At 38.9% G+C, this 25439-nt stretch overlaps 3 protein-coding genes across 4 annotated transcripts in view; all 3 read left to right on the top strand.

Annotated features, from left to right (window-relative positions):
- The first annotated feature begins 268 nt into the window (after positions 1-268).
- Positions 269-3314, top strand: tex26 (testis expressed 26). The gene is made up of 7 exons (XM_069161256.1): positions 269-663; positions 1446-1533; positions 1620-1782; positions 1903-2059; positions 2208-2393; positions 2481-2642; positions 2741-3314. The coding sequence occupies exons 1-7, from the start codon at positions 603-605 to the stop codon at positions 2872-2874; spliced, it is 951 nt and encodes a 316-aa protein (XP_069017357.1). The 5' UTR covers positions 269-602; the 3' UTR covers positions 2875-3314.
- Positions 3312-19816, top strand: wdr95 (WD40 repeat domain 95). Its single transcript, XM_069161255.1, has 27 exons — positions 3312-3719; positions 4195-4447; positions 5676-5729; positions 5817-5900; positions 6058-6123; positions 6687-6917; positions 8488-8573; positions 8692-8784; positions 8870-8915; positions 8997-9043; positions 9768-9885; positions 10047-10116; positions 10659-10899; positions 10983-11088; positions 11612-11763; positions 12034-12136; positions 12286-12392; positions 12474-12553; positions 12638-12704; positions 12791-12836; positions 13209-13268; positions 16824-16986; positions 17097-17192; positions 17288-17346; positions 18037-18169; positions 18724-18812; positions 19639-19816. The coding sequence occupies exons 1-26, from the start codon at positions 3652-3654 to the stop codon at positions 18807-18809; spliced, it is 2715 nt and encodes a 904-aa protein (XP_069017356.1). The 5' UTR covers positions 3312-3651; the 3' UTR covers positions 18810-18812; positions 19639-19816.
- A 5031-nt stretch (positions 19817-24847) lies between these two features.
- b3glcta (beta 3-glucosyltransferase a) overlaps positions 24848-25439 on the top strand; it is a 58546-nt gene continuing 57954 nt past the window's right edge. For both annotated transcript variants that reach the window (XM_069161445.1, XM_069161446.1), the window contains exon 1: positions 24848-25117. In XM_069161445.1, coding sequence (XP_069017546.1) covers positions 25002-25117 — 116 coding nt within the window. In that variant the 5' untranslated portion in view covers positions 24848-25001. The remainder of the gene's footprint in view (positions 25118-25439) is intronic.

The raw sequence follows: 25439 nt of genomic DNA, 5'->3' as shown, positions 1-25439 counted from the left end.
TATATATATTTGGAACGTTTTGACAGTATATTTATTTATTTTTTTTTTTTTAATAAAACGATGACTAATAATTTACTTTACACAATCTATCATTTAAAAAGATGACTTTATGTTTTGTGTATAAAATGTTTATCTCCAAAGGAACCATTAACTGTTATACAGTAAGGGTTCGTTCAGTCAAAAATAGGCTACGGTATTTCTTTCTGAAATGTTGCAGACTAGAAGACTAGTTGATGAAGATGATTAATAAAATTAAGTTATAAAGTTTGTCAAAACTCGACATGGGCTGAGTACTTGAGTACTTTCCACTATCATCACTAAGAGACATAAATAAGACATCTCTGGCAATGCTAAATTTTTTATGCAACATCTCCCCTGCTGTGCAGCTCAGAGCAGACATTCAAATGTTTTAGGTCTCCATTACCACAGTGCCGAGAAACATCCTGCTGGGATCGGCTCTGCCTCCGTATACATAAAAATTATACTTGAAAGTGAAGCTTTCAAATCACAGGCGTCAGGATCCACAGTTGTCAGTTAAATTTTTTGGGGGGATGCGTTCATGAAGTGAACTCTCATCTGGAAGTGGAAAGGATTTCAGTTCAATGAAAGCAACTGTAAAACAAGGTGCCGAAACAAAACAGTGGTCACCCATGGCAGCCAAAGGTAATGTTAAACCGAGGATATGTAAAGAGACAAAGACTCCAGGAAGTTAAGCTTTGAACTGTAAAAACATGTATTTTTTATTTAACAGGCAACATTTTATGTTCTTACAATTCATTTACGTCTTGGTTTACTGTAAGATGCTAAGTTTATTTTATATTGTGTGTAATTAGGCTATAAAATCAGGCTGGTATTTTACAATATTATTTGGTCATGCAGAGTCACGTTTAATTATTATAATGTGTAGTTACTTTAAATTTTAATTACAGCATTGTTCGTAGCATTAACATTCATATTAAATTCAACAGACTAGTTTTGGTTTCTATCTTCTAATGCGAGTATGAGCAGGTGTGGAAATTCCACTGGGGAGGACATTTCCCCCTCCCACTTTTCAAAATGCTGCTTTTGTCTCCCCACCTATGTAGTTCCAGCATTTAAAATTTGATATTGTCCTTACAACAATTTATAGAAAGTGTTGTCCTTAAGAGAAGCAAGAGCTGACAAGCAGTTAAAAAAAACATTATATTATATAAGTTATGGTTGTGCTTCACAGCTTATCAGAAAGTATCAGGTATCTATAAAGGCGACTAAAAATGATTTTGAGTCGGGTTACAATACAAATATGTACACATTTATTTTGTTATACTGCTTTTACTGTCTAAGAAGGAACGTTTGATTTAAACCCTGAGTTAGCTGAGTTTTATTTTTGCTATGTTTGCATTGATGACAATCTAATAGTGTGTGTGTGTGTGTGTGTGTGTGTGTGTGTGTGTTTATTTATTTAGTCAAGGACAAACAGTGGTGGGATCCATACGAAACATCGCACAGAAAACATTTCGTCTGCCGGCCGAACTCTGCTACACAAATTCTGCTGTAAGGTTTATTTATAGTTCTGAATATGTATACACAGTTTGCATGCTTGTCTGTGTAATTTTATGCTTGTGTTGATGTCTTTCTAGGTGCCCAATGTCATCATCATTTATAGACTCTTATTCACGGTCTAGACCTTTTGGTTCAACTGTATACAATAAGGACTTTTGCTGGAAGCCCGTCTGTAAGCCTGAATGCATTCGCACAGGAACAGCCTCGGGACAGAGGAGAAACAATCCACATCCCAGCCAGGTTGGTATTTATATGGTATATGGTATACGGTTAACCTCAGTTGTACATTTACAGTCGAATGCCAAGCTTGACCTCTCGCAGTGTATCGTAACCTTTAAATCAAGCTATATTTTCCTCAAGTCTTTCATGACGTGGAGGCTGCCGAGGGATGCTGCACAAAGCTCTGAGTGTGTTGTGTTACCTTGGAAATGTCCCCCATCTGAGGAGGAGATGCGTAAGGCCCGAACAGCGCAGTACCACTCCACCTACAGATGTGACTTCCTGGGTATGCCGCAAGGTAAGATGTGCTTGTTGTGTCAGTCGTGTGTATATGAGAGCATGTGAGAACAGCAGAACTGAACGTGGCCCGGCACTCAGGCATGTCCAGATTAAACCATTATCTCTGTGCAGCTCATTTTTCTTCTGTCGTGGAACCTTTTTGACAGGTTATGATGACATTTATAAAGCGGAAGGACAACTCGCACCTATGCACAACAGGCGCCACGAAACACTCTCTACTGACACTGAGATGCGGGACAATTACCGCCGACCAAAGCAAAACCCTGCACTGCCAGGCACTCCCTCTCACTACAGCTGCAACACAGATCCCAACATGGCATGTTGTGGAATAGGTACGGTCTACTCAAAAACCACTGGGGATGCACAGAAACACAAGTTCCAATGATTTCTGGTCGCTGATCATTCTCCATGTGTTACAGTTCCGACTGTTGTACAAAGGCACATCCGCTCTCAGCAGGAAGGATCAGATCTGACAACCTATGACCGGTTTTATGGGAAGCGAGTCAGTAATGTCACATCCATCCTAAAGTCTCTGCTGCCCCGGGAGCTGCAGCAATTACGCAGAGTTTTACCTGAGGATGGTTAGCATCGATTTGTCTCTGAATGTTTGAGAATTTTAACAGGTTGTCCGGTTGAAATGACGGTAACTGGTGTTTGTTTATGTCTTCTGGCCTTGCAGAAAAAGAGGCGTTAAGAACAGTTTTGAGCAAAGATGCTCGTCCAAACAACAGGGAGAAAGTGAACAAACTTCCAGCTGTTGTGCATGGGTCCTGCACACCAGAGTGGATAACAAACTGGCCAGGGCCTCTCTGAACCTTACTGCTTATTAGTAGTTTGATGAAGTGTGCTTTTGTTTTCATGTAATAATTTTTTATAGAAATGTGAAAGAAAATGAACAAAATAGCACAAGATATTGTAACTTAATGTGTCTGACAGAATTAATTTGCTGTTTCAGGTTTGTGGGTTACTTGTGTGTTGTGATAATTAAACACCTGAGCCAGATAAGAAGAAATTTATCTGATTCTATCTTTCTTATTTGATATTATTCAGTCTGCGTGATAACAGTAAAACGTGTTGCATTGATTTCATCACTTCTGTCTACACATAATGTCACCAGCAGTTTTGCATTATGAAATATTGTTTTTCAGATCTTCCAGAAGGATCCCGAAATAATTTTAAACACGTTTTCTTTCATCCATTTATTCTGTTTTGCAGCTGCAATAAACATGTGAAATTTCTTTAATATTAATTTAATGAATTTAATGATAATAACCAAAACAACTGTCACTGTAATTCAATGTGAATAGGATAATATACAGTTCATTTTAAACATTTAACATGGTCACAAAGCTGTTCCTCTCTCAGCAAGAGTCTTGTTTTGAGTTTGGTAGTCTCAGTTGTCACTCTTGGTCTCTTAGTTACCATGGGGCCACCTGCTCTGCTCAGGTGTAACGCTAGAGTGAGTGTCAGGTAGACTAGTGTGAGATCTGTCTCATTAACGTCTGTTTGGAGGTTTTACTGAAGAAATGCTCGACGTTTAAATCTGCTTGGCGCGTCACGTCAATCTTTAAGATAAAGGAACTAATAATAATGCCATTGGGGAAAAAAGCTCGCTCTTCTTCAGCTACAGGAAGATTACAAACCCAAAATGTAACCAGGTAATCTGTTTTTTTCCGTTCACCTCACCAACATTTTAAATCCCGTGTTTTTGATGTCATGCCAAATGCTTAATTATTTTAATTGTACATTTTTTTTTTTTACACAAAGAGTTGTCTAGACCAGGGATGGTGAGAGAATAGGTTGAGGCTTTGCCTTGTTACTCTGTCACATATTCCTCTGCCTTCTTCATAAAATGTTTGCTGTTGTCACGGTGCTTGAGTTGCCATCCGTGGGTGCAGTGAGGAGCTACCTTGTAAAGCAGGTCTGGTCATCTGGGAATTAGAATCATATTCATAGGATTAAATCGATCATGTGGAACTTCTGCTGACCCTTCTTTTCTATAACAACGTGAATACCCTCAAAAGTTTCCTTTTATATACTTTAAATGAGGGCTAAACAATATTAACCCATAGCAGATGTGTATTAAAAGAACAGTGCATACTTTTGATGAAAATGACTTGTCAAATCTTCCAGCATGCTCTCTGAACTGGGCAGCGCAGGGCAGCAGACAAGAAGCACAGCTGAGCCAGCACATTGGGGTGAGAGAGCAGATGGTTTTTCAGCATCGAGACATGTGGGTGTCAGCAAGGACAGACAAGAGCAGCCTGAATGGTTGACGCGAGAGCTGCTAAAACAGAAGAGGCGAAGACACTCTGTCACACTTGGAGATGAGGCTCAAGTCATGACTCGGCCACACCACAGTTCTGATTTGACTTGCAGCCTAAAGGTACAATTTTCAAAATATCAAATCAAGTATGAAAACAGATATGTGAATAAATGTCAACGTCTCTTTCTCTCCAACAGAAAATACATGTCGAGATGATTTAGTGTCATAGGTTTTTAACCCTTACCTATCAGCCTAATTTTCTACAGTGGCTACATTTAGCCTAAAGATGTCACTAGAGTGCTACAATGCTTAACTTGCCGGATTGGACAACCTTTCCAATGTGCTCAAACTCCTCTGAAGCGTGTCCCACCAGTAGCTGAATGAGTGTGGGGTAATGCCAAAAATGCAATTTTAAATCAAGTTGATGATCAATTTACTTGCAGCATGACAGAGAATAGGGATTGCACAATCTATTCCAGAGCCCATGTTTCAGGACAAAGAAAAACAAATATCGTTCCTGAGCCAAGTACTTAAAAGGTCCCCAGTAGATTCAAATTCAAGCTTTCAAGCTGACAGGAATGATAGAACAATGTAGGTGGCTGGTTGCAAATGCACCAGCTCAGGTTTGTGGGTTTCAGTTGCAGATGTCAGTCTCACTCTCCTGCTTAATGTAATGAGCAATGTGCCATAACAGATTAGGTGGAACAGGCTCAGAAGTTCAAAGTTATGCATCTCTAATAAAAAGGGATTTGGAAAGCAAGTAGAGATTATGAGAACACTTTCAGTGCTTCCATCACTCTGACTGATTAAACAATTATCTCACCAATTCAGAAGATACCGTGGGGAAACCTCGGTTTTAGTTACATCCTTGAGGAATTAGGCTGTTTATCCCTGTTATTTATTAATGACAGATCAAAGAGTGTCATGGATCAAGGACCAGTTGCTAGGAAACCATGGGAAATTGAAGAGAGGCCATTAACACAGTGAGCATGGCCTGTCATCTGGCCTTGGCTGGGTATCTCACAGACATGCCATAGCTAGTGGCACTTATGGTGGCCATTTGTCACTAATACTAAGAGATAGAGCTTTAATCCTATATGTTCATAATGATACAGGGTTTGCTGAAAAAAATTCACCATGAACATCTCCTCTCTAACCTTGGTTTGTATTTTTTAGCACTCAGACTTTATCAACTACCTGGTGAGTGGATTTGAGAGCACTGAAAAAAATAGAAAGAGCATTCCTGTTAATTAAACTTAATTGCTGGTTTCATTGTGCTGATTTACTGCAATGTTCATAATAACCCTACATAATAGTAATTGTCACCATTTCACCCCTCTCCCTTAAGATTAATGAGAAGATATCACTCGAGAACCTACAAAAACTGAAACTAGCATTTGAGGTACTGTGTGAACTGCATCGTTATAAAACACACTGACATGTTTGGTTATTCGTTTCCGACATTTGATTGTATTTTTTCTTTATGAAGGAATTTGAAACAGGTGGCTTGAGATGCATTGATGTGAAGAATTTTGGACGAATAGTGAAGAAGTGTTTGGGTTTGCCTAACGCAGTAAGACAGCATGACGTTTCTCTTTATACCTTTGACTCTGATTTACTGATGTCTGTGTTCTCTGAATCTCACTTTTTGTCAGTTGCCTTTACAATTACCTAATTACTGTACAGAAAGTGTCATTGTTCCTTATTCTTTTGTTCTTTAAATTTCACAGAGCAATGCACAGATTCAAGCATTATTTAAGAAGATTGATTATTCAGGCCAAGGAAGGATTTCATGGGTGAGATTAAATTTATTTCCTGTGGAGCACACAGCCCTTTTGTTCATTGTAAGGAGAACTGTGTTAGTTGTAACACTTTCTGATGCATGCCAAGACGGGGAATCTGCAATAAAAAGTTAGGCCAGCTTGAAATGCAATAGGGCCTTTTCTGCCACTGTAATTGAGTCAGGATTAGTGGAGCATGTGAAATTAAAACTGACCTAAACACAGGTATTTGGACTATTTTAGCCTCACTTGCACCAGGTTGAGCAGACACTAACACTCGTCTTGTGCTGACTCAAAAGCAAAGTAAAAGCTTAGATTGACTTACGTTTTTAGACTTCATTTTTGATATCCTGTTTGTCACTTTGGCTATAAAGCAATTTTTTTTACAGGTTGTATGGTTTGTAATGCTGAAAAATGCATCCTTGTTTGTACACGTTCATTGAATGAGATATTTGTAGGTAGCTGGTTTGACATTGGAGTATGACTTATTTTTTGGTTAGAGTTAAAGAATAGTCCCAAATGTATGCAGGATAGACAGAATGAACATTATCATTCTAACACACAGTAATGTGATGCAGGGTGAGTTCTGCACACACATGCTGCAGGAGTATAAAGAGAACGAGGAAACTGCACGACGCAGTAAAAGAGTGGCCTTCACTTTGCCAGCCACTATGAACACCTTTGGTTATGGCATTCCTATCATCAACATCCACTCCACCTATGATGGCACCATTGCATCAGTGCGAGAAGACGGGTTTGTTTGCCTCTGGAGTCCTGAACTTAAACCACAGAAGAACAAACACGTGTTTGTATGTTTTAATTTACATTTATCTGAATTATTTTCGTGTTCAGGATTTTGTATAGTTCTTATTGTCAATTAGCATTTTCATGAAAATGAATTTTGATCTTTTTCTGTCCATTCTATACCACTGCTATAGTAAAGCCTAATTATATTTTGATAATATAGAACTTATGAAGAAGAGCCATTTATAGGTATTGGTGTTTGGCTTTACAAATAAATCAATAATTTTGTAGCAAGGTTGGTGCTACCGGGATCTCTCCTGGATACAGATGACACGCTCAGCCGTACGTTCAGGTGTAAAATGCTTTTATTTGCCCGGTCCATACACCAATATACTCGTGCAACCACTTCCCCCTCAGCCTCCTTCTCCCTGCTCCCTTTAGAGGGGAGAGCTCATCAGTCCACATCCAGCTCAGCTGTGCTCATCAGTCCGTATTCGGCTCATTACACCTGCCCGGCACCGTTCCCTGAACCACTCCTCTCACTCTCTACCCCCTGCAGCTGAGCTAACCACACCCCGCCACCACAAATTTTAAGTCTATTTTAAGTCTATAAATGCTAATGGGAATGTTGTCGGTAGAATATTACAAGTTGAGCTCTCTGTTCACGTGCCATCAAACCACAACAGAAGAAGGGAGCGAGATGAGATGATGTCATTAAAAGAGCGTCAGTCAAACATTAAATGACGGTAAAAGACGTGAAAAGATTGATGAAAATATGACATCTCTTTTAATTTCAGCCATCTGACTTTATAGACATAAACAAAAACACGATTCCACTGATTTTGCAAAATGTTGACAATGATGCTCAAATAACTATGATCGGGCGATTACTTAGCCTGATAGGCTAATTACAAGAGGTCATTTGTCAAAACATCCCAACCAACATTGTCTTGGTTTTAAAGTCTCATCTATCAATACTTTCTGACTTTCTTACTTTGTCTTTGCACTCAGCCACAAACCTAATGGTTCCTGCTGAGGACACAGATCTTAAATAATGACTCACAAACATAGAGTTAAAAAAGTATAGTAGTTTCCTAATAAAGGTAGGCATTGTAGTTTTGTAGAAATAATTCCTCATGTAGGAATATCAAGTGAGTTGGGGTGATATGATATTTGTTGAGGACTGCTTTAAGTTGTATTTAAAATAAGCGCCAGTAGGCTACTCCTTTACTCACATTTTGATGCTTGTTTTGGGCAGTATCGGCAAATAGTTACAATCTGAATTTTAATTTGAGTAAAAATAGTAAAGAATAAGGCAGATGTTCAACACATGAATGCACTTAATCAGAGGGACGACAATTTCAATTATGACAGTAACAAGAATAACACTGGACCGCCTCTGCTAGACAGCTTTTAATTTGTAACGGATACAGGATGTTGGTCGATGAATGGTGTAACTTCGTCAATCAGTCACGTGGCATATGGCCGATCAATGTTGACTTCAGCATTAAATCAGTTTCTTTGACAACCACAAATTAAGTCATGAAAAGGATTTATTGCAGGTCTATTCTGGAGTCCTTGATGTTTTGCTCACTTGTAGTAGCACTACATGTGTTATTGTGTTGCTTTTCACAGAATGGAGGATCTGCAAATAGAAAGTCAAAGTGGGCAAGTGATTTTGCTCTGATGAAAGAGCAGAACAAGCTGATGATTGGAACAGGGTAATAAGAAACGGGGAAATAAAATGACTATTTATTGAGCACGCTGATTACTCTTGTTAACAACAATCCTCAGACCATACTGAGTTTGTTTATTGTTCATATTTTCCTAATCTTGTAGGGACAGAGAGATCCAACTCTATGAGGTTTCCACTCTGGAGCCTTATTGTCAAATCAGTGCTCTCGACACAATACCTTTGACATTAGACTACAGGTGAGTGACACAACAGCGTGTTAGCATCATTTTAGAAACGCCTCAGTAATTATCAGCACATTAACATGTGTTTGTCTCTTTATAGTAACACTGGCCCTGATAAATGTTGTGTTGTGTATGGAGATGCTGAGGTAAGTCCTTCGAACCTGATAAATGTATCAAACAAAAATTATACATACCTGGAGAGGTTAATTTATGTGTTTGTCTTTCAGGGATGTGTGACTATAATTTTAATATCCTCTGTTGGAGATACCCTCAGGTATTGCTTTTCTAATTATCAACGACACTCACTCTTATTTAAGTTGTTCAATTAACCATCACACAAACTGTTATTCTGTATTATTTATGCAAGAATTAGAATACACCAAAAAGTATTAACGATACAATACAATGGATTCCTGAGCAAATTCACAACAGTTAAAAGTTTGGGACTGTCTACAGAATATAAGCAGCATAATTCAATCATAGCATAGATTTACAATAACTGCCATATTAGATCCCGAGTGGCTCAATTAGATGCATAATACTGTTACTCATGTTACATCACTCTTCATGATACACTACAATGGATCCAACTTTCTTGTTCTCCTAATATAATACCATTTAAAAAAAAATCTGTTATATAATAGTGTCTTTAGTGTATTACACTAATATGAAATATTAAGCCATTTAAAGTCTTTTTTTCATTTCAATGCGCAACCTTTCAATGGGTTTAAGATGAAAACACGTATGTCTGAGTCTGACTCACAGCGTGCCTTTCACAGTAAAAAAAATCATGCATTTATATTCAGGTTTTACAGGCACACAGTATGACCGCCTTCATAATAGCCTAGCTCGGAGCCATGTGAGCATGGCCACTTCAAATATATGGTTGAAAATTATACCTTTGCTTCTATTCAGTATCCTGCCAGGCAAAACAATTATCTTTAGTGTGTATGTGTGAGGCTGAATCTCAGAAAATGTTTCTGGCTTTTTGTTTTCAGATTATGGAATAAACTACCAAAGACTGAAAATATACCCGACATAGCAATCAACAATGCAGCGCTTTCTCCAAATGTGACATTTGTGAGATGGAAGGTTCATCATGACTGGGTGACACAGGTGACATTTCAACTCTCCGTTTCTATGTCCACTTCCTTCACAAGGAAATATATTTAAATTCAGTGAAGTGACAACTTCTGTGATCTGTAGAAGCTGTGTGACATTTAGCTTGTATGATGAAGTGATAATCCTGAAATACAAACTCTTCTCTCTAAATGTAGGCAAAATATTTTCATAGTTTTCAAGGTGTCGTCTCCTCGTCAAATGAAGAATCTTCTTCTCTTGTTATAGGTAATTTGCGGTTTGCTTGTTACTGTTTTTTCCGTGTTCTTGTTTTTCGGTATATGTTCAGCACAAAAGCAAACTATTCAAGATGTTTATTCTTGTTACATGCTTGTTTGTTTGTACACACACACACACACACACACACACACACACACACACACACACACACACACACACACACACACACACACACACACACACACGTAACAAGAGAGCCAAACAAAACATGACACATTCTGAAAAAGCTGATAAAAAAAAGTACCAGCTCTTTTCAATCTAGAGTGTGCAGTAATTGAACTCGGTGTTGAACATCAGGCTGCTTGAGCGAGCCGTGAGGAATGACTCACGATGACTCATCCATCAGAAATTGACCAATCAATGCCAGCATGTGTGTGTGCGTGATCACCCTGTAAGTGGGCATGTCCCCTTGCTGGCTTGGTCATTTATTCTGATAATGATTTACCTTTGCTCCCAAAAAGCATGTGTTGATCGATGCTCCTAGGCACGGCCTTGTAATGAAATGCTTTTATTTTGTTTTCCTTCTTGAGGCTGTGTACTGCCTTTAACAGACGCTGAGCAGCAGTTGACTGAGATCAGAGAGGCCTGCTATGAAGGTAAAACCAAAAAGATCCAACTGAGCTGGACTCCACAGGTGCGGGCGCTATGTGATCGGACCGTTTTTACCATCAACAAAGGTGTCAAGACCTTTGACCTTTCTCAGAAGCACAGTTTGCTGGTCACAGGAGGCATGGACAGACTCATACGCCTCTGGAACCCACATTTCTCTGGGTGAGAAACCGGAATACAGAACGTTATTCAATTAAAAAGCCAATTTCTTTACTCGTCATTCTTTTCTTTTTTTTTCTTTTTAGGAAACCAACTGGTATTTTGAGAGGCCACTCTGCTCCCATCGTGTCCCTCTGCATCTCCTCAGAGGACAGTCAGATCTTCTCTGTCTCCACAGACAACACCGTGAAGGTGAGTCATGACTCAGTTTGAGAAGTTTCACACGTGATTTAGTGTGTTCAGATGATCCAAATGAATACAGAATCCATATTACTGAATCAACCACCATTTCTCCAGCTGTCGTGGAGAGTAACAGATTACATTTTACTGAAGTACTTTGCTACGGTAAAATGTTACATTACTTGAGTTTTGAATGCTTTTTTGCATTCATCTGAACTTTACACCACATTTCAGAGGAACATATTGTGCTTTTTGGTCCACTAAGTTTATATTATAGCTGTAGTTAGAAGTTCACATATCACATTATGCATTATTACAACTGTAATTACAGACATTAATAACCGTGATCCAGCTGTATAATATAAAACTAACAGCAGCTATTCTGCATGATAAACACTTGTACTTTTCTTGCTGTATATTATTGCTAATATTTCTCTGCAAGCAAAACTTTCATTGAAATAATTTATAGTGTGGTATTGCTACTTTACTCAATGTGTACACTTCTTCCATTGCTGTTCACTTGGTCTCATTCCAGATTTGGCACATTGCGGATCAGTGCTGCCTGTTTACAGCAGGCCCCAAAACGAGCGGGATTCATGGTGATATTTCTGCATGCTGCTATTCCCCTGCTATGAAGTGCCTTTACGTTGCAGCAGACTGTATGGCTGCGCTGTCCTTAAAGTTGAGGTGGGTTGTTATGCCTTTGTGGTTTATTCTACTCTATATCACGGAATACAGCATGCTCTGAAGATATCTTTTTGAAAATACTCCTCAAATAAACTCATGTAAGTTGGGCGATTTTTGAGATTCTAAAAGAAGATCAGCTGATTGATGGATTTAACACCTCACTTTCACTCCAAAGATAGATATTTTCAATTTATTTTCTGCATAGATGGGCTGCAGCTCCTTAATATTGATGTCTCTTTTAGACATGTTATTATCTTTTCCCTTTGTCAGGCCACTGCTTCACAGACATGTGACCGTTTCACATGATGAGCCTATAAGGTGCTGCGGCTTCAATCAGGAGTTTCGTCAAGTTATCAGCTGCTCCGAGGGATCTGTGAGTAAATCACTGCTTTGCAACTTGATAAGCAGCTTAACATTTTGTCTGAAAATGGCTTCGTGTTGTGCTGGCACATGTTCATGACTGTCATATTTGACATGGTGCCTATCAACTTTCCATACGAGTCAAGCTGTGATTGGTTTTAGGTGGTGAAAGTCTGGGATTTTGACACTGGATGTCAGGATTTTGAGTTTGGTGGCACACACGATCTATCTACCATCACATGCATGACATTTGACCCCAAAGGGAGGAGGTAAGGTATAAAAAGTATTTTCACCCTTAATAAAATATAATCAGCCCCTTCTTTATCACACTATAGCTAGTGTGTTTGCAGACTCATTACCGGTGGAAGAGATGGGTGTTTAAAGATCTGGAACTTCAACAACGGTCAGTGCCTGAAGACACTAAAGAAGGGTACGTACTGTAAATTTGTATTTCCCTCTTAACATATACTTTGAAATACCTTTTTATCTAGTAACTGTGAAAAATGACTTTCAATCTTTCCTGTAGATGGTGAATGTAATGAGGTATGCGACTGCATCTTCCTCAAAGTTCACAGGAATTCGTGAGTAATTATTTGATATTTGGCAAGTGTTCTTGGCTGCGTGTACTTTTATATCTATGCTGAATTGTTACAATTTATGTTTGAAGCTATGTGATGTCTGTCGGAAGGGACCGGAGGATTGACATTTATTCAGTGAGTACAAAAGAAATGATGGAATTCAAGGTATTATTTGTCAGCTGTATTTCAGAAATCCCTTCCCAATTATTTCTCCAATCCCCCATCCTTCCATGCATTCAATTTGCATTTCTTTACATTCTCATTACCACCTGAACTCCATCCTAAAATAGAAAAAAAAATACTAACAGTTCATGCCACACAGTGCCTGTTATGAATGTGTTATAAAAGCAGGAAACTGAGAAAGAAATATGTATATTTCTTACTCCATGGCGAGTGAAACTTCTTATCAGGTTGTGTCCCAGTGGGACATTTTAAACATGCCACACGTATAAATATTAAGATATAAAATGTCTCTATTTTGCTAATTGAACATCTATATTTTGTCAGGACATACCTGAGGACCTCCATCATGTCCAGAGGCCGCAGCCTTCATGGCAGGATGATCTGGTGATTATGAACAGAAAACTCTTTCGACAACAGCTTTGACATCAGATGTTCGGGTAGGCCCAAAAAAAAGTTGGTAGTTCAATGTGCTCTGACTGAGCGTTGCCCCTCTGAGATTTATTTCAGGCAGACTAGATGACAACCGTAGAATTAATGGATGGATTCATTTGTTCCTCTTCCATCTCTAAAATAAACACAGTTTTCTGTACTGAAAGTGACACAAAGACAAAGTGGGTCTTTCTGTTGGGAACTCGATGTGATCAAAAACACATAAGACAAATGCACAGCGAGTGATTATTTTTAAAAATCACAGCAAAAACAGTGCTGGTTTTTTTTAGCTACAGATTGTATTGTTCTGTTGCTGCATTGCAGAAAAGATCACATGATATGATAAACTAATAAAAGTTAACGATTGTCGTATTTTAAAGAACCCAGCCGGTAGTATATCATGAAGTGTTTCAAAATTGACATAATGTATCATTAAATTGCTGTTTGCAACTATATAATCAAAAAAATAAAGCAATATTATACAAGAAGTTGGCAACTAAATAAGATATGTAATCAAAATGTATTCATATTGTGGGGCAATTCACTCTTAAAATATAAAGCTTTTTGTGCGATCTCTGTTTCCATGGCAAAACACCTCTGCTGCACTCAAATACCGATAATATAATCTCTTCCCCGCCCCTCAGACAGATCAAGGTAATCTCTTTAACAAAGGTCTTCAAACTGTCAAATACCATCATCCTGTTCTGCTTCAATCCAAGTTCATTGAAGTTTATTCATTGCATTTGCCACAGACAAACTCATCTTTCTACATTATATAGTGAGGGGTGCCGGGCCAGTTCTGTCCACGCTTTGTCTCAGTCACTGTTGGACCTAAAGCTTTCCTGCTGGTTCTGTGTTTACATTACGCAGACACACAGAGGACACTGTCGTCTTAAGAAGGGCCAAAGAATAATTTTCGCTGACTAGCCGGAAAACTCCGTCAGGGATGGGTAACAAAGCCTCCCTGATGTTTGCCCTATACTGCGCAGCATTGCCTGTAGAGACATTTTTAACACCAGCAGCGAAATTCCACATCCCCTCTCTCTCTCCCTTTTTTCTTTCCGCTCTTTATTGTTGCATTTCTCTCAGTGTGGAGAATTCATATTTGGAAATGTTCTCAGTTTACCTCCGTCAATGTACCCTATACACAAATGAACAAATTTATACTTTAGTTAAACAAATCATAATTACTGGCAATATTTCGTAGTTCATGTTATTCTGTACATACTGTATCATGTACTATTCTATGTCAAAGTTTTAGTGCAGCTGAGCTTTGACCTGTCAATGCTTGTTGTTTATGACCAGGTCTGCTCCACGGAGCCTGAAATGTGAGGATGGTTTGATCACTGATTCAGGCCTGAGCACAAAGCTGTAAACTGTTACCACAGTGTCTTAAAGGCTGTCTGCAGTATTAGCATAATTCTCGCATGCGTTTTTATGAGCACATAATGTGATATTATTAAATGAGTTTCAGGATAAAACGTTAGACACACAATTATTAAGTATTAAAAAGGCAAAAATACGATTACAAATGCAGATGATTCCATCCTCTTAAATACCACAGTCCTTCGATCCAAGGCTCATCGGAATATCAAAGTATGCTCTCCATTCGGGCCATATTAATGTGAAATAATACTCATTTGAACTGGTTACAAAACTTTTAGATTTCTGAAAGGTGCATTCAGATAGTATTTATCTTTAACACTATTTGGTGAATCTAAACAATACTCCAGTGTTAGCAGCTGGGCTAGGTTGTGTTTTGGAACAGTGTACCTGGAGCTGAATGTTAATGTCAGCTTCCTGGCATGGTAACAGGGAAAATACGGATGTTCAGCTGGTATGGTGTTTACAGTGTTCCCTAGTTTGATGTGTTTTCACGTTAACAACTGCTAGTTAGCACTAGCACAGCTGAGGCCAATGGAAATATCATTAGATTTGCAGGTATTTGGTAAAAAAAAAAATCAAAGCAGTGGACAAATTCCCTTTTTTAACTGATGGCTCAGCATTATCACCACTGTAACCACGGTCTAATTACCATGGACATCAATTTTTTTTAAGGCATTTGTGCTAAACAGCTCCAATCGTTTACTTACCGTTACAAATCAAGCGATGCTTCACTTCATTATCAAGTAAAATTGCCATGTGCAGGGATCACTCTTCCTCTTTGAATATTTGCAGGCCTCAGAGCTGGATCAGAGGATAAATAAACACAGTTTTTACCTGTTTAATGCGGTCAAATTAGTTTTGACGGCAGGATACATTTCTCTCTTCGTGAGCTGCAGGAGGGAAAACTGATTCTCGCTAATGCTGCATGATCCATTGGATGAGGTGACTTTCAGAGCCCTTCCTTCTCCTTCATTATGGCTAGTGGTTGCATTCACCCCCAAAAACGCCCGTTAACAGAGCAGAAAGATTAAATTACAGTGGCCAAGAAGAGAAGTGACCCCTTTGATTATCTGCAGAGGACTGGCTTGAAATTGTTTTTCATTAATGGCCTGCAGGAGGAAGATCAATGGGTTGTTTTATGTGTTGCTCTTCTTCCCTTCAGCCAGTGAGCCTCGGGTTCACTGTGCATTTTTCTCTTCCTCCAGATGGTCAGTGTTGTGTTTCATCTCATTACATTTTGAAAACATGGCCCAGTTCAGATAAATATTTCACTTTGGCATGGAATAAAAGTTCAAAATGCCATCTGCTTTTCTGATTTGGTACTTGGTGTGTACAATGTCATGTTGGCAGCATCACTCCCAAGCAAATGTTGTTGTTGGGTTCAGTGGGAAATAAGCTCATGAAGAACAAGATTAATCACTTTGTATCGGTGTGAAGTGCAGCAGCAGGAGTAATGTTTGGCTTGTTTGCTCGCTCAGGGGTTTCACATCACATCAGATGCTAATCCATGTGTGGCACACTTGGCTGGAATATTTTAAGTAATATTTAGACTTTGGTGAAAACTCTTTGACATTTACACAAAGCTTGAAATATTTTTCATCCAGATTCCTCACAGCTTTTTAACGAGACTTGACTTTTCGTTTCCATTAAGTCTTTGGTTTACGCACTGTGACCTTTCAAATGTTTACTTATTTTGTGCAAAGTGCAAACCCCTTGATCATTTTTAAATGTATAAGATTAAATAAATTGTGACACAATATGCCTTTTTGCTTTATTGCCAAGTTAAATGAAAAGAGAAATGCACTCTAAACATGGTATTGAGCTTTTCATTTAACTACTGCACAGTAAGAAAAAGTGTCTTTTCATTAAAGATGTGATCTGTACCTTTATTGCCCTATCAGGCTTTATCTTTAAGAAAATACTTTTGGTTTTAAAAGAAGAGTCATTGCCTTTCCAGTGTCTGAGATTCATTTTGAAGTGTCAACCCATTTCCATAGTTAGTTATATACACATTAACAGAAATTCCTCACAATACCTCACAGTCACATTGAACTGCAGTGTTTTTCAACTTAAATTCATTATACTGCAGTGGGTTAGAGAGACTTACAGTTCGTCTCTTTTCAGAAAAACGGCCATAAGGGGGACATCCTTTGTGTGACGCAGTGTCCCCCATCGCTCCTGGCCACCAGCAGCTACGATGGAGAGATCATCGTGTGGAATGTGGTTTCTGGACGTATACATTGTCGGTTCGTTGGCCCTCCTGCAGCTGAACACCAAAATGTTGAAGGTGATTTTGGAGATTCAAAGTGAAAGATATTCAGTAAAATATCCTGAGATAATATACTCTCATGTGATCCAGTCACTGCATTTATCTCACGTATTTCCTCTGTCTCACAGGACTGGATACAAGTGTACCGAGCATAATTTTCCTGAAGAACTCAGACTTACAGCAGTTTTCCTTGACTACAGCGCTCCTGTCGTCAGGGGCCAAAGGTAAGAACAGTGCTAATTACCACGCGCGGTTACACTTTACTACTTTCCATAATGCTTTTCAATACAGCGTTAATTATGTATTTACTCTGTTATAGGTTGTGTAAATCTCTGGAATGTGCTCAGTGGAAGAAAGTTTGTGAGCAGCTTCAAAGTGGTGAGACATTTTACTCTGCAATATTTCTCGGTTTTCCTTTTGGCTATGAAGGAACACTACTTTTCTTTCTTTTATCTCTAAATTGCTGAATTAAGAATAAGATAATTAATGGTGTACAGTTTCTTTGCTTAGCAGGTACTTTCCTTGCAGTGACTGCAGGTAATGCAAAGCAGGAACTCTTACTTTTTGGGAGATGGGGGCATCCTAGTGGTACTTCTCAAAGCTGAAATCAAACATATAACATACAATAGAATTCTCCTTAAACAGCAGAAATTGATTTTTTTACACTATGTTATGAAGAAATTTGTTATTCTTTTCAAAAATGACAGACAAAACACTCCCGAATCTGAATAATTTGGACTTTACTGTCAAAACCCTTTTATGTTAAGTTCCCTACCAACAATGGCTTTTTCATTTCTTCATGATTACTTTCAAGGGTTTGCTGCCTGGCACATTTTGAAATAAATTACTGTGTATATATTATTATTTGAAGAGAACTGTTTTTTTGTAGAATGCATTGTCAGTCTGCAGGGAAGGTAAAATGTAGTTCAAATGGTACTGATTGATTGTATTCCTTTTATTCTGCTTGAGGACACCCATTACCAAATAATGAATATGAATGTTTGGTGATATGTCTGTGTAACAATACCCATTCGAATTCTAATTCTTCTCGCCTTTTGCAATTTCCAGTCTGAATTCCAACAAAAGATAACAAAACTGGCTAAAACAGACGAGAGTAAGCTGCTGTACGCGGCTGACAGAATCGGTTACATCTATGTTTACAGCATGGAGAAGTTCACCCCTGAGCAAAAATCACCAAGAGGTTAGCTTCATTTTTTTTTTTTCTTGCTTTTGCCTTTGATAAGACATGCAGAGAAAATATGAATATATACTGTTTACTTGAACATTTTCAGTGTCTCTATTTTTTTTCTAAAATAATTCAGCTGAAAAATCCTGGCGTGCCCACACCAGCACCATTACTGGGTATGTAAAATACACAATGTGTTTCATTGTTGTCGGCCACAAATTCATCTGGTTAATTAGCCGATAACTGTAGTCCAGTGGCACGTAGATTTAACTTTTAGTTGCATGCTTAAAATTGTCCGTGGGTACTGTATATACTGAGTAGGTCTCATTATTCTCTGTCTGAGGTGTTGGTGACAGCAGTTACAGCATAACCTCTTCCTGCGGCAGCAGACAAACAAAGTGTAGAAGAGACTGTGGGTGGGAAGGTCTTAAAATGACAATCAGTATAGGTGAGATGGTGCTTGGGGTGCATCTGTCATCCGACTCAGTACCAGCGCAGTGGATGATTTAGAGTGTTCTCCCAGAGATGCCTTCTCCCATTTCATCCCATGTCTTTTTATTCTGGTCCAGCCTGCAGATTGTTGACAGTGATCAAGTGGTCCTTACCTCATCCACTGACTGCACTGTGCGCCTTTGGAGTGGTCGAGGAGAATTAATAGGTGGGTGTTATTTTGCACATGTCAATCCCCATATTTTACATTTTAATAATGTTCATTCAAACATTATTAATGTTAATGAATTCAGTGTGAATGACATGTCTTGACTGACCCACTAAATGCCCTTGGGTAAAAGTGAGCTGTAGCTGTCAGCCTTAAATACTCATCAGTGACAGTTCACACTGCAAACTACGTGGCAGCTTAATTGTATTTTGATTAGAGAGCCAATAAACAGCCAGCACTCCTCTTCTATCTGGTGCCTGGTTTGTGTGGCAGTTACTTTTTTGTTCGTAACACAAAGTCATTTAAATGATGATCAAGTAGGACCTAGTTAACAGTTTGGTTAAAATTGTGATTTTTCTTTGTGCATATTTCAAACAAACAAATGTATGTTTAGTGAACTAAAAGCTTTTTGGAGCTGGAACCCATAATGAACTGTTTGATATAGTTTCTAAATAATAACTTGGCAGAAAGTGGCTGAATTTTAATGTATGTGTAACATGATTTTTTTTTTTTGTGTAAAAATGTATAATGATCAGTTTTTTGTGTCAATGATCTTCAGTTTTGCCTTCTGACAGAAAAAAATGAAATTCACATGGATATTAAAATATAACTGAGTTAAAACTGTGGAAATAAAGATTACATTTTTCCTTGGCACTCTAAGAGGTGTGCTGCACAGTAGGGCACTGCTGCAGAGAAATGATTTCAAATGGGTTCAGACATTGTGGCATTTTAAGAAGCCAAGTTGTGACTGTGTCACATTCGTTCAGCATTACACCGTGCCATCTGGCAAAACATTAAAATCAAGAATTTTGGTCTCTATACACAGGGACCTTTGGGCAGCCCGAGGGCTGGAGCGTCCATATCTCCTCGTCCTGGATCCATCCCGGTGTCCCCTTTGAGGTTCTGACTGATCCACTGAGCATGCCACATCATGAAATTCTGAACGTAAAAACACATCTCTCTGAAGACAACAATCCTGACAGGACTGAGGCTGATGGAGGGGAAGCTGCATAGTTTCACAAAAGATAATGTGAGCTGTTTATGATATGTTTCTCTCTCTCTGTCTCTTTTCCATCCAAATGTGACACTGAACTGAACTTCCTCCAACATCTGTCAGTGACACAGACATTGAGAAAGATTAAAGAGCATATTTGTCCTGGGGGCATATGGGTGGAACTGGGTTATAACGATTTCAACAACAAAGACTACTGTACATATGCAAAAAGTCTTTACAGCAGACTCACCCTAAAGAGTGAAAGATTTTTATTTAGAGTCAGTGTCTCTTCTCTTGCATCTCAGACTCCGTAATGAACTTGTCGGGCATAACAACAACCTATTGAACGACTGCACCGTGAAAGGCTTTGATACTGTGGAGCCACCAAACACCAGTGAACCACCCGTGACCTCTCCTTCGCTGGGATCGATCCCTTCATAAGGAGCACAGACGAACTGGAGTCAATTGAATAAGATGAAACTGTATTGATCAAAGTTGGGAAACTAGGTCAGGTCAGCATCCAATACTAATATCGTTAAATAGAACGGAATAATAGTGAGAATAACAACTCTATGTAATCACACACAACTGTTGTGATTGTTTTTTTCAACAACAGACCGGGGAAACAAAACTGTGGAAGAATGAAAGTGTTGATTGTCAAAATAACAGAATTGATTTCAATAATTCAAAATAAACTGCACAAGTTCAAGATTTGAAACTCATCTGAACCAATCATCTGCTCAAATGATCCTGCCGTGTGAGGGGTTTACAGACATAATCTTAAGGTGACTGGCTGACTCAGAGTCTCCCTGATTTAAAATGATAAATATCAAACATGTTTGAGATATTTACGATTCTGAATCCTGTAGTGTGAAAGGAACAATAGGGAGCAGAAGCCTGCAGTAGCGAAAGAGAGCGAGCCGACAGGGAGGCGTCAACAACCTTCTTAGGGTTGAGTAGACTACAGCACAATAATATTAATATGGAACGGCATCTCCATGGCAGTGGGAAGTCAGAGAGTGTATAAAAATGATTACATATTTAGTAATTACAGGTTTCACGCTCCACTCTAACTGTGTACAAATAACATTACCTTGGAGCAGTAGCTTGCGCTAGCCTTGTTTGAGACACCATAAAACTTTATTTTCAACTCACGTCCAGCTTGTGCTGCAAAATGTATGAGCCATGCAGATATTCTCTTCTCAGTCATGACCTTTTCCAGTTTGTTTTCCTATTTTGTTTTTTGGTGGAAACTATGGCACACACCTCCATCTTTGTTTTACTCTTTAATAGGTTTTTGAAGGTTTAAATGTGGGACAGCATATTTTTTGAAAATTCTTTTAATTTTGTTTTTCTTTTTGAAAATATAACTTTATTGAAAATATGACAGGATTTGAGAAAACACTGTTTCAGTGATAATGGTTCTAGATTGCATTATATTTGATTTTTTTTTTTTTTATCTTCAAGATATAATGTATTATACTTGTAATAGGTGCATTATTCATGATCTTGTGAAGGTGCACTGGCCTGCAGTGCATTGTATTATTAATAAAAGCCAGCATACTTTCACATTTGTCAGCCTTATAATACATAAATAAAACATTACAGTCTCACATAAATGACCTTGTTTTAGCTTTTTAGCTGTATTTTAGCTGTTTCATGGACTTGAGAATGTGAAAGATCTAGCTGATACTGGAGTTGGCCACAGTGGACACCTGTTTAAGTTACAAAAGAGATAACTGCTAAATAGTATAGACAGTAGTATATCTAAACATGTGTCATATGAGGCTTCTAGCGGTGCATTTTAGGTATGAAGTATGAGAAAAATTAAACATATCCATGTAGACACTATCATGTTCGTGCAAGCAAATTAAAGTGTGAGATGAAACGTAAGTAAATAAGGGAATGAAGTGCATTTTGCACAGTCCATCAAATAAACCGTTTTTTTTTATTGCTCTACTGTTCATTGAAACAGTATCACTGGACATCCATCCATTTTGAAAACTTGCAATTCATCCTCCTAAGAGCACCCAACCAAACACACATACACTTGAACACTTCCCATTCTTCTCTTACTGGTAAAGCGTGAGGGTGTGCAATTTGATGTTAACAAACCATAATTGCAAGTGTAAGACACACCAGCCTGGCTCTCTTAAACTATTGCCCACAGCTTCAATTTACTTTGCTGAATGTGATATATTACCCAACCTACCCTACAACCTTATTACCTACATACATTCAAAGCAGTGGCAGATCTGAATTATTCAGAAAGCATCCACACAGGAAAACAGAGAAAGGTAGACAGACATATTCTGTAATTACAGGTCACAGTTTTAGTTTAACTCAGGTTGTTTAAACAGTGTGATGTCACAGTGAAAACCATCTATGACATTTAACTATGTTGTTAAATGCTATATTATCATTATCAAGGAAGACATGTTCAATGGCTGCTTCAGAGACAGTGCACTTGCCTCTTGTGTTGGTAGTCGTGAAGCAGAAAGCTGACTGTATCTGTGAAATCAAGTAGTCACAGTAAGACACTGTTCACAAATGTGCCCTTTCATTGACTGTCACTGGAGAGAAAATCCAGTGTGACGCTGTCTCTATTTTCTCCTTTCTGAATGTGTTCAGAGCCACAAATCTGGACTGATCTGTCAAAGTCCATCTGAAAGACTTCTGCCTCCATGGGATCATGATCATAGGCTGGCATCTCCAAAGAATGAGCAGCATCACCAGTCAGATCAGTGAGAGGCACATGCCCAGCACAGGAAATAATAGATGTGCAGATGCCGAGCGAGGCGGCTCAGGAACTACAATACAGTTTGACCTCGATGCAAAAATGGAATGAAAATAAACCCCCGGCTGGGTGGCAGTCTGGCTGGTGAACACACAGTGATTACCTTAAGTTTATTTTGTACTCAATCAAGAGATGCTCTTAAAACAGCCTCTGTTCTTCAATCCGCGGAGACCACAATGTGCTGAAAACATTCCTGTGAGTTTTTGCTTCATGTTGCACACTGCTGCTACACTCAAAAGGTTCTCTGCTGGATTCAGATCTGGTGTACTGAACTCACCGCCATGTTCATGAAATCAGTTGGACCTTTGCTTTGTGAAATGATGCATTATCCTGCTGGAGACAGCCATTAGAAGATGGTAATCTGGGGCCAAGGAGGGATGCACATGATCAGCATCAATACTCAGGCAGGCTGCGGCATTCAAACCAGGATTGAATGGGCTTCAAGGAGAGACTCCCCACCACCATTACACCAGCGACCTGGGAAGTTGGCAGGTTGGCTCCATAGACTCATGCTGTGGGGGTATTGCATGTGGCCGCATGATTAGCTGATTGCATAATAAGACGAGTAAGCAGTTGCACAGTTGTTCCCAACAAAAGTGCTCAGTGGCAGACTGTAGTTGCATTTTACAGAAAAATATAAAAAACATTGACAATACAGATTGATGCTCTCATCTTTGACAGTCAGCCAGCTGTCTGGTGATGCTCCAGCTCCGGAGATGTTACACTTGTAGAGTATTTAATCAGATTTAGAAACACTGTGGATGGTCATGTTTCCTGTGAAGCTGCTACGACTTCTGAGTCACAACGCTCTTGCACCATTCACACTGCATTTTCTTCAGGAAATGCACACTCTGGTTCTTTTTCCACTTCCGAATGTTTTTTGGTCTATACGTTTTTGTGCATACTTCCATTTAAAGAAACAATTAAAGTATCCAAATGTTTAGCTATTTGAGGACAATGCAGCTTCTAAGCCAACTCAAAGGTTAATGGCTGTTGATTTGTACTTGTTGATTGAGATGATGCAGCGTATCCTCAGTTACTGTTAATTGTCTGAGATTGGCAGAAGACGGCCATTTGTAGCATGACATACATTGTATGCCCCTGTACGAGTTATCTTTCAGTCTCTCTCTCTGTCTCTGTCAGTGACCTGATAGTCAACAGGTCAGAGTTCATGCCATATGGTTTCCAATCCTCTTCACAACAGATCATTGGTTTGGTACCCAGCTGGTCAAACCCTTCTTGCATGTTATTCTTCTTTTCTCTTTACCAAGCAAGATGCATCAGCGGATTCAGCAGCATCCGGCAAGATCTGGCAGCTTCCATCAAGCTCTTGCAGCATCCACACTGCATTATCTTTAGGAAAGAAAACATCGTAGCAAGAAAACCACAGGTGGAATGTGTAATACTAACGATGTCTGCATCCTATTTAGGTGTCCCAGTTCTAAGGTCCTGCTATTATGCATGCTCACTTCCAGGCATGGTTTAATGAGGACACATACCAAGGACCAAGACATCATTAATGAATGCTATTAGTTACAAGTGCATTATTCTGCTATGACAAGACAAATGTCTGCTGTGAAAGATGAGTTAAAAATTGACAAACATTTGAATAGGTAAATCTGGAAATGACTTTGGGCTCTTAATGACAACTGGAACAATTACTAAATTAATCAATTACTCAGTTAACAGAAATTTTAATAATTAGGTCTTTTTTTTTTAACAAAAAGACCAAACTATTCTGCATCTAGAGCTTCTCAATTGTGATGATATGTTGTTTTTCTCTTTTAAGTTATAAGAAATTTAAAATAAGTGGGGCAAAATTAGATGTCACAACAAAACGGCAATGGCATTTTTTTTTTATAATGTATTAACCAAACGTTTTAATCAGTTCAATTAAAAAAAAAAAAAACTAAAACTAATGAAAATAGTTGTTAGTTTCCTCCTCAATTCAGTTGCGAAAGTTAATACAATGGTTCCTTTAAACCTCTGAAAATAATCTAAATCTAAGATAAAAACAAACAAAAAATGCTTTTCTTACACTGACTACTTTATCAATTTCCTCACACAGTCTACAGGTAAGATACAGTGGTTAAGGATAAACATGATGGTGTTTCCACCTCTAGTGGTCAGAAGTCGGAGTTTCTGAAGAGCACTTGAAGGCAGCAGCAGCAAGCTTCCTGACTGTACGTACTTTTTGGGGTTTTTTTTTTTGGTTGAGCAGCCTGTCAGCTGAGATCCGTGAATTCATCCCGCCAGCAGAGCGCGTCCCTGCGCCTTGTACACAATGTGGGGATGCCTCCTACCGGAGAACAAACCCACTCCCCGTTTTCTGTGAAACTGAGAAAAGGAAGAAACCCCGTCGTGTGTTTTTTTTTTTGTTAACACTGTCAGAAAGCCCATGCGCTGCGAGCTTTCTCCACCACCTACACCGCTCACAGGACTCTCTCAGGATGCGGTCGAGGAGCCCACACATCGGGGACAAAGTGGCAGGCTGCTTGGTTTTCCTCTCCTTCTGTAAGTACCCACTTTACTTTCTAATCCTCACCTCAGGAGGCTCGGACCTTACAGCTGTGTGCGCGAAGCATTATAACGCCCGCAACAGTTTGTCTTGTTTCTGAAAGGCGAAACTGAATATTTCCGATCAGCTGTGAGAAGAGAGAGCTGAGTATATTTGCAGAAGTGTTTGAGAAAGTGCGAAGCCATGATCCGCCTCAACTTCCTGAGGAGTTGAAAGGCGATTTGCGCTTACCGTGTTGCCATGTGGGTTTGCGCAGACCCACGAGTTTACGTTCGGGTTTAATTAAAAGAGTTGAAAGGTTCGAAAGCTCTCTCATTT

This window comes from Embiotoca jacksoni, unplaced genomic scaffold, assembly GCF_022577435.1.
Source record: "Embiotoca jacksoni isolate LCO1_2020_lvr unplaced genomic scaffold, fEmbJac1.0.p SCAF_28, whole genome shotgun sequence".
Classification (NCBI taxonomy): Eukaryota; Metazoa; Chordata; class Actinopteri; family Embiotocidae; genus Embiotoca; species Embiotoca jacksoni.
The sequence above is the reverse complement of the archived record's forward strand: the minus strand, read 5'-3'. Positions and strand labels throughout refer to the sequence as shown.

Coding starts and splice junctions, on each gene's coding strand:
- tex26 (XM_069161256.1), top strand. CDS start 603: ATGAAAGCAACTGTAAAACAAGGTGCCGAAACAAAACAGTGGTCACCC. Junction 1,783..1,902: donor ACAATCCACATCCCAGCCAG/GTTGGTATTTAT, acceptor ATTTTCCTCAAG/TCTTTCATGACGTGGAGGCT. Junction 2,060..2,207: donor CTTCCTGGGTATGCCGCAAG/GTAAGATGTGCT, acceptor CCTTTTTGACAG/GTTATGATGACATTTATAAA.
- wdr95 (XM_069161255.1), top strand. CDS start 3,652: ATGCCATTGGGGAAAAAAGCTCGCTCTTCTTCAGCTACAGGAAGATTA. Junction 12,554..12,637: donor CCTGAAGACACTAAAGAAGG/GTACGTACTGTA, acceptor AATGACTTTCAA/TCTTTCCTGTAGATGGTGAA. Junction 12,705..12,790: donor CTCAAAGTTCACAGGAATTC/GTGAGTAATTAT, acceptor TTATGTTTGAAG/CTATGTGATGTCTGTCGGAA.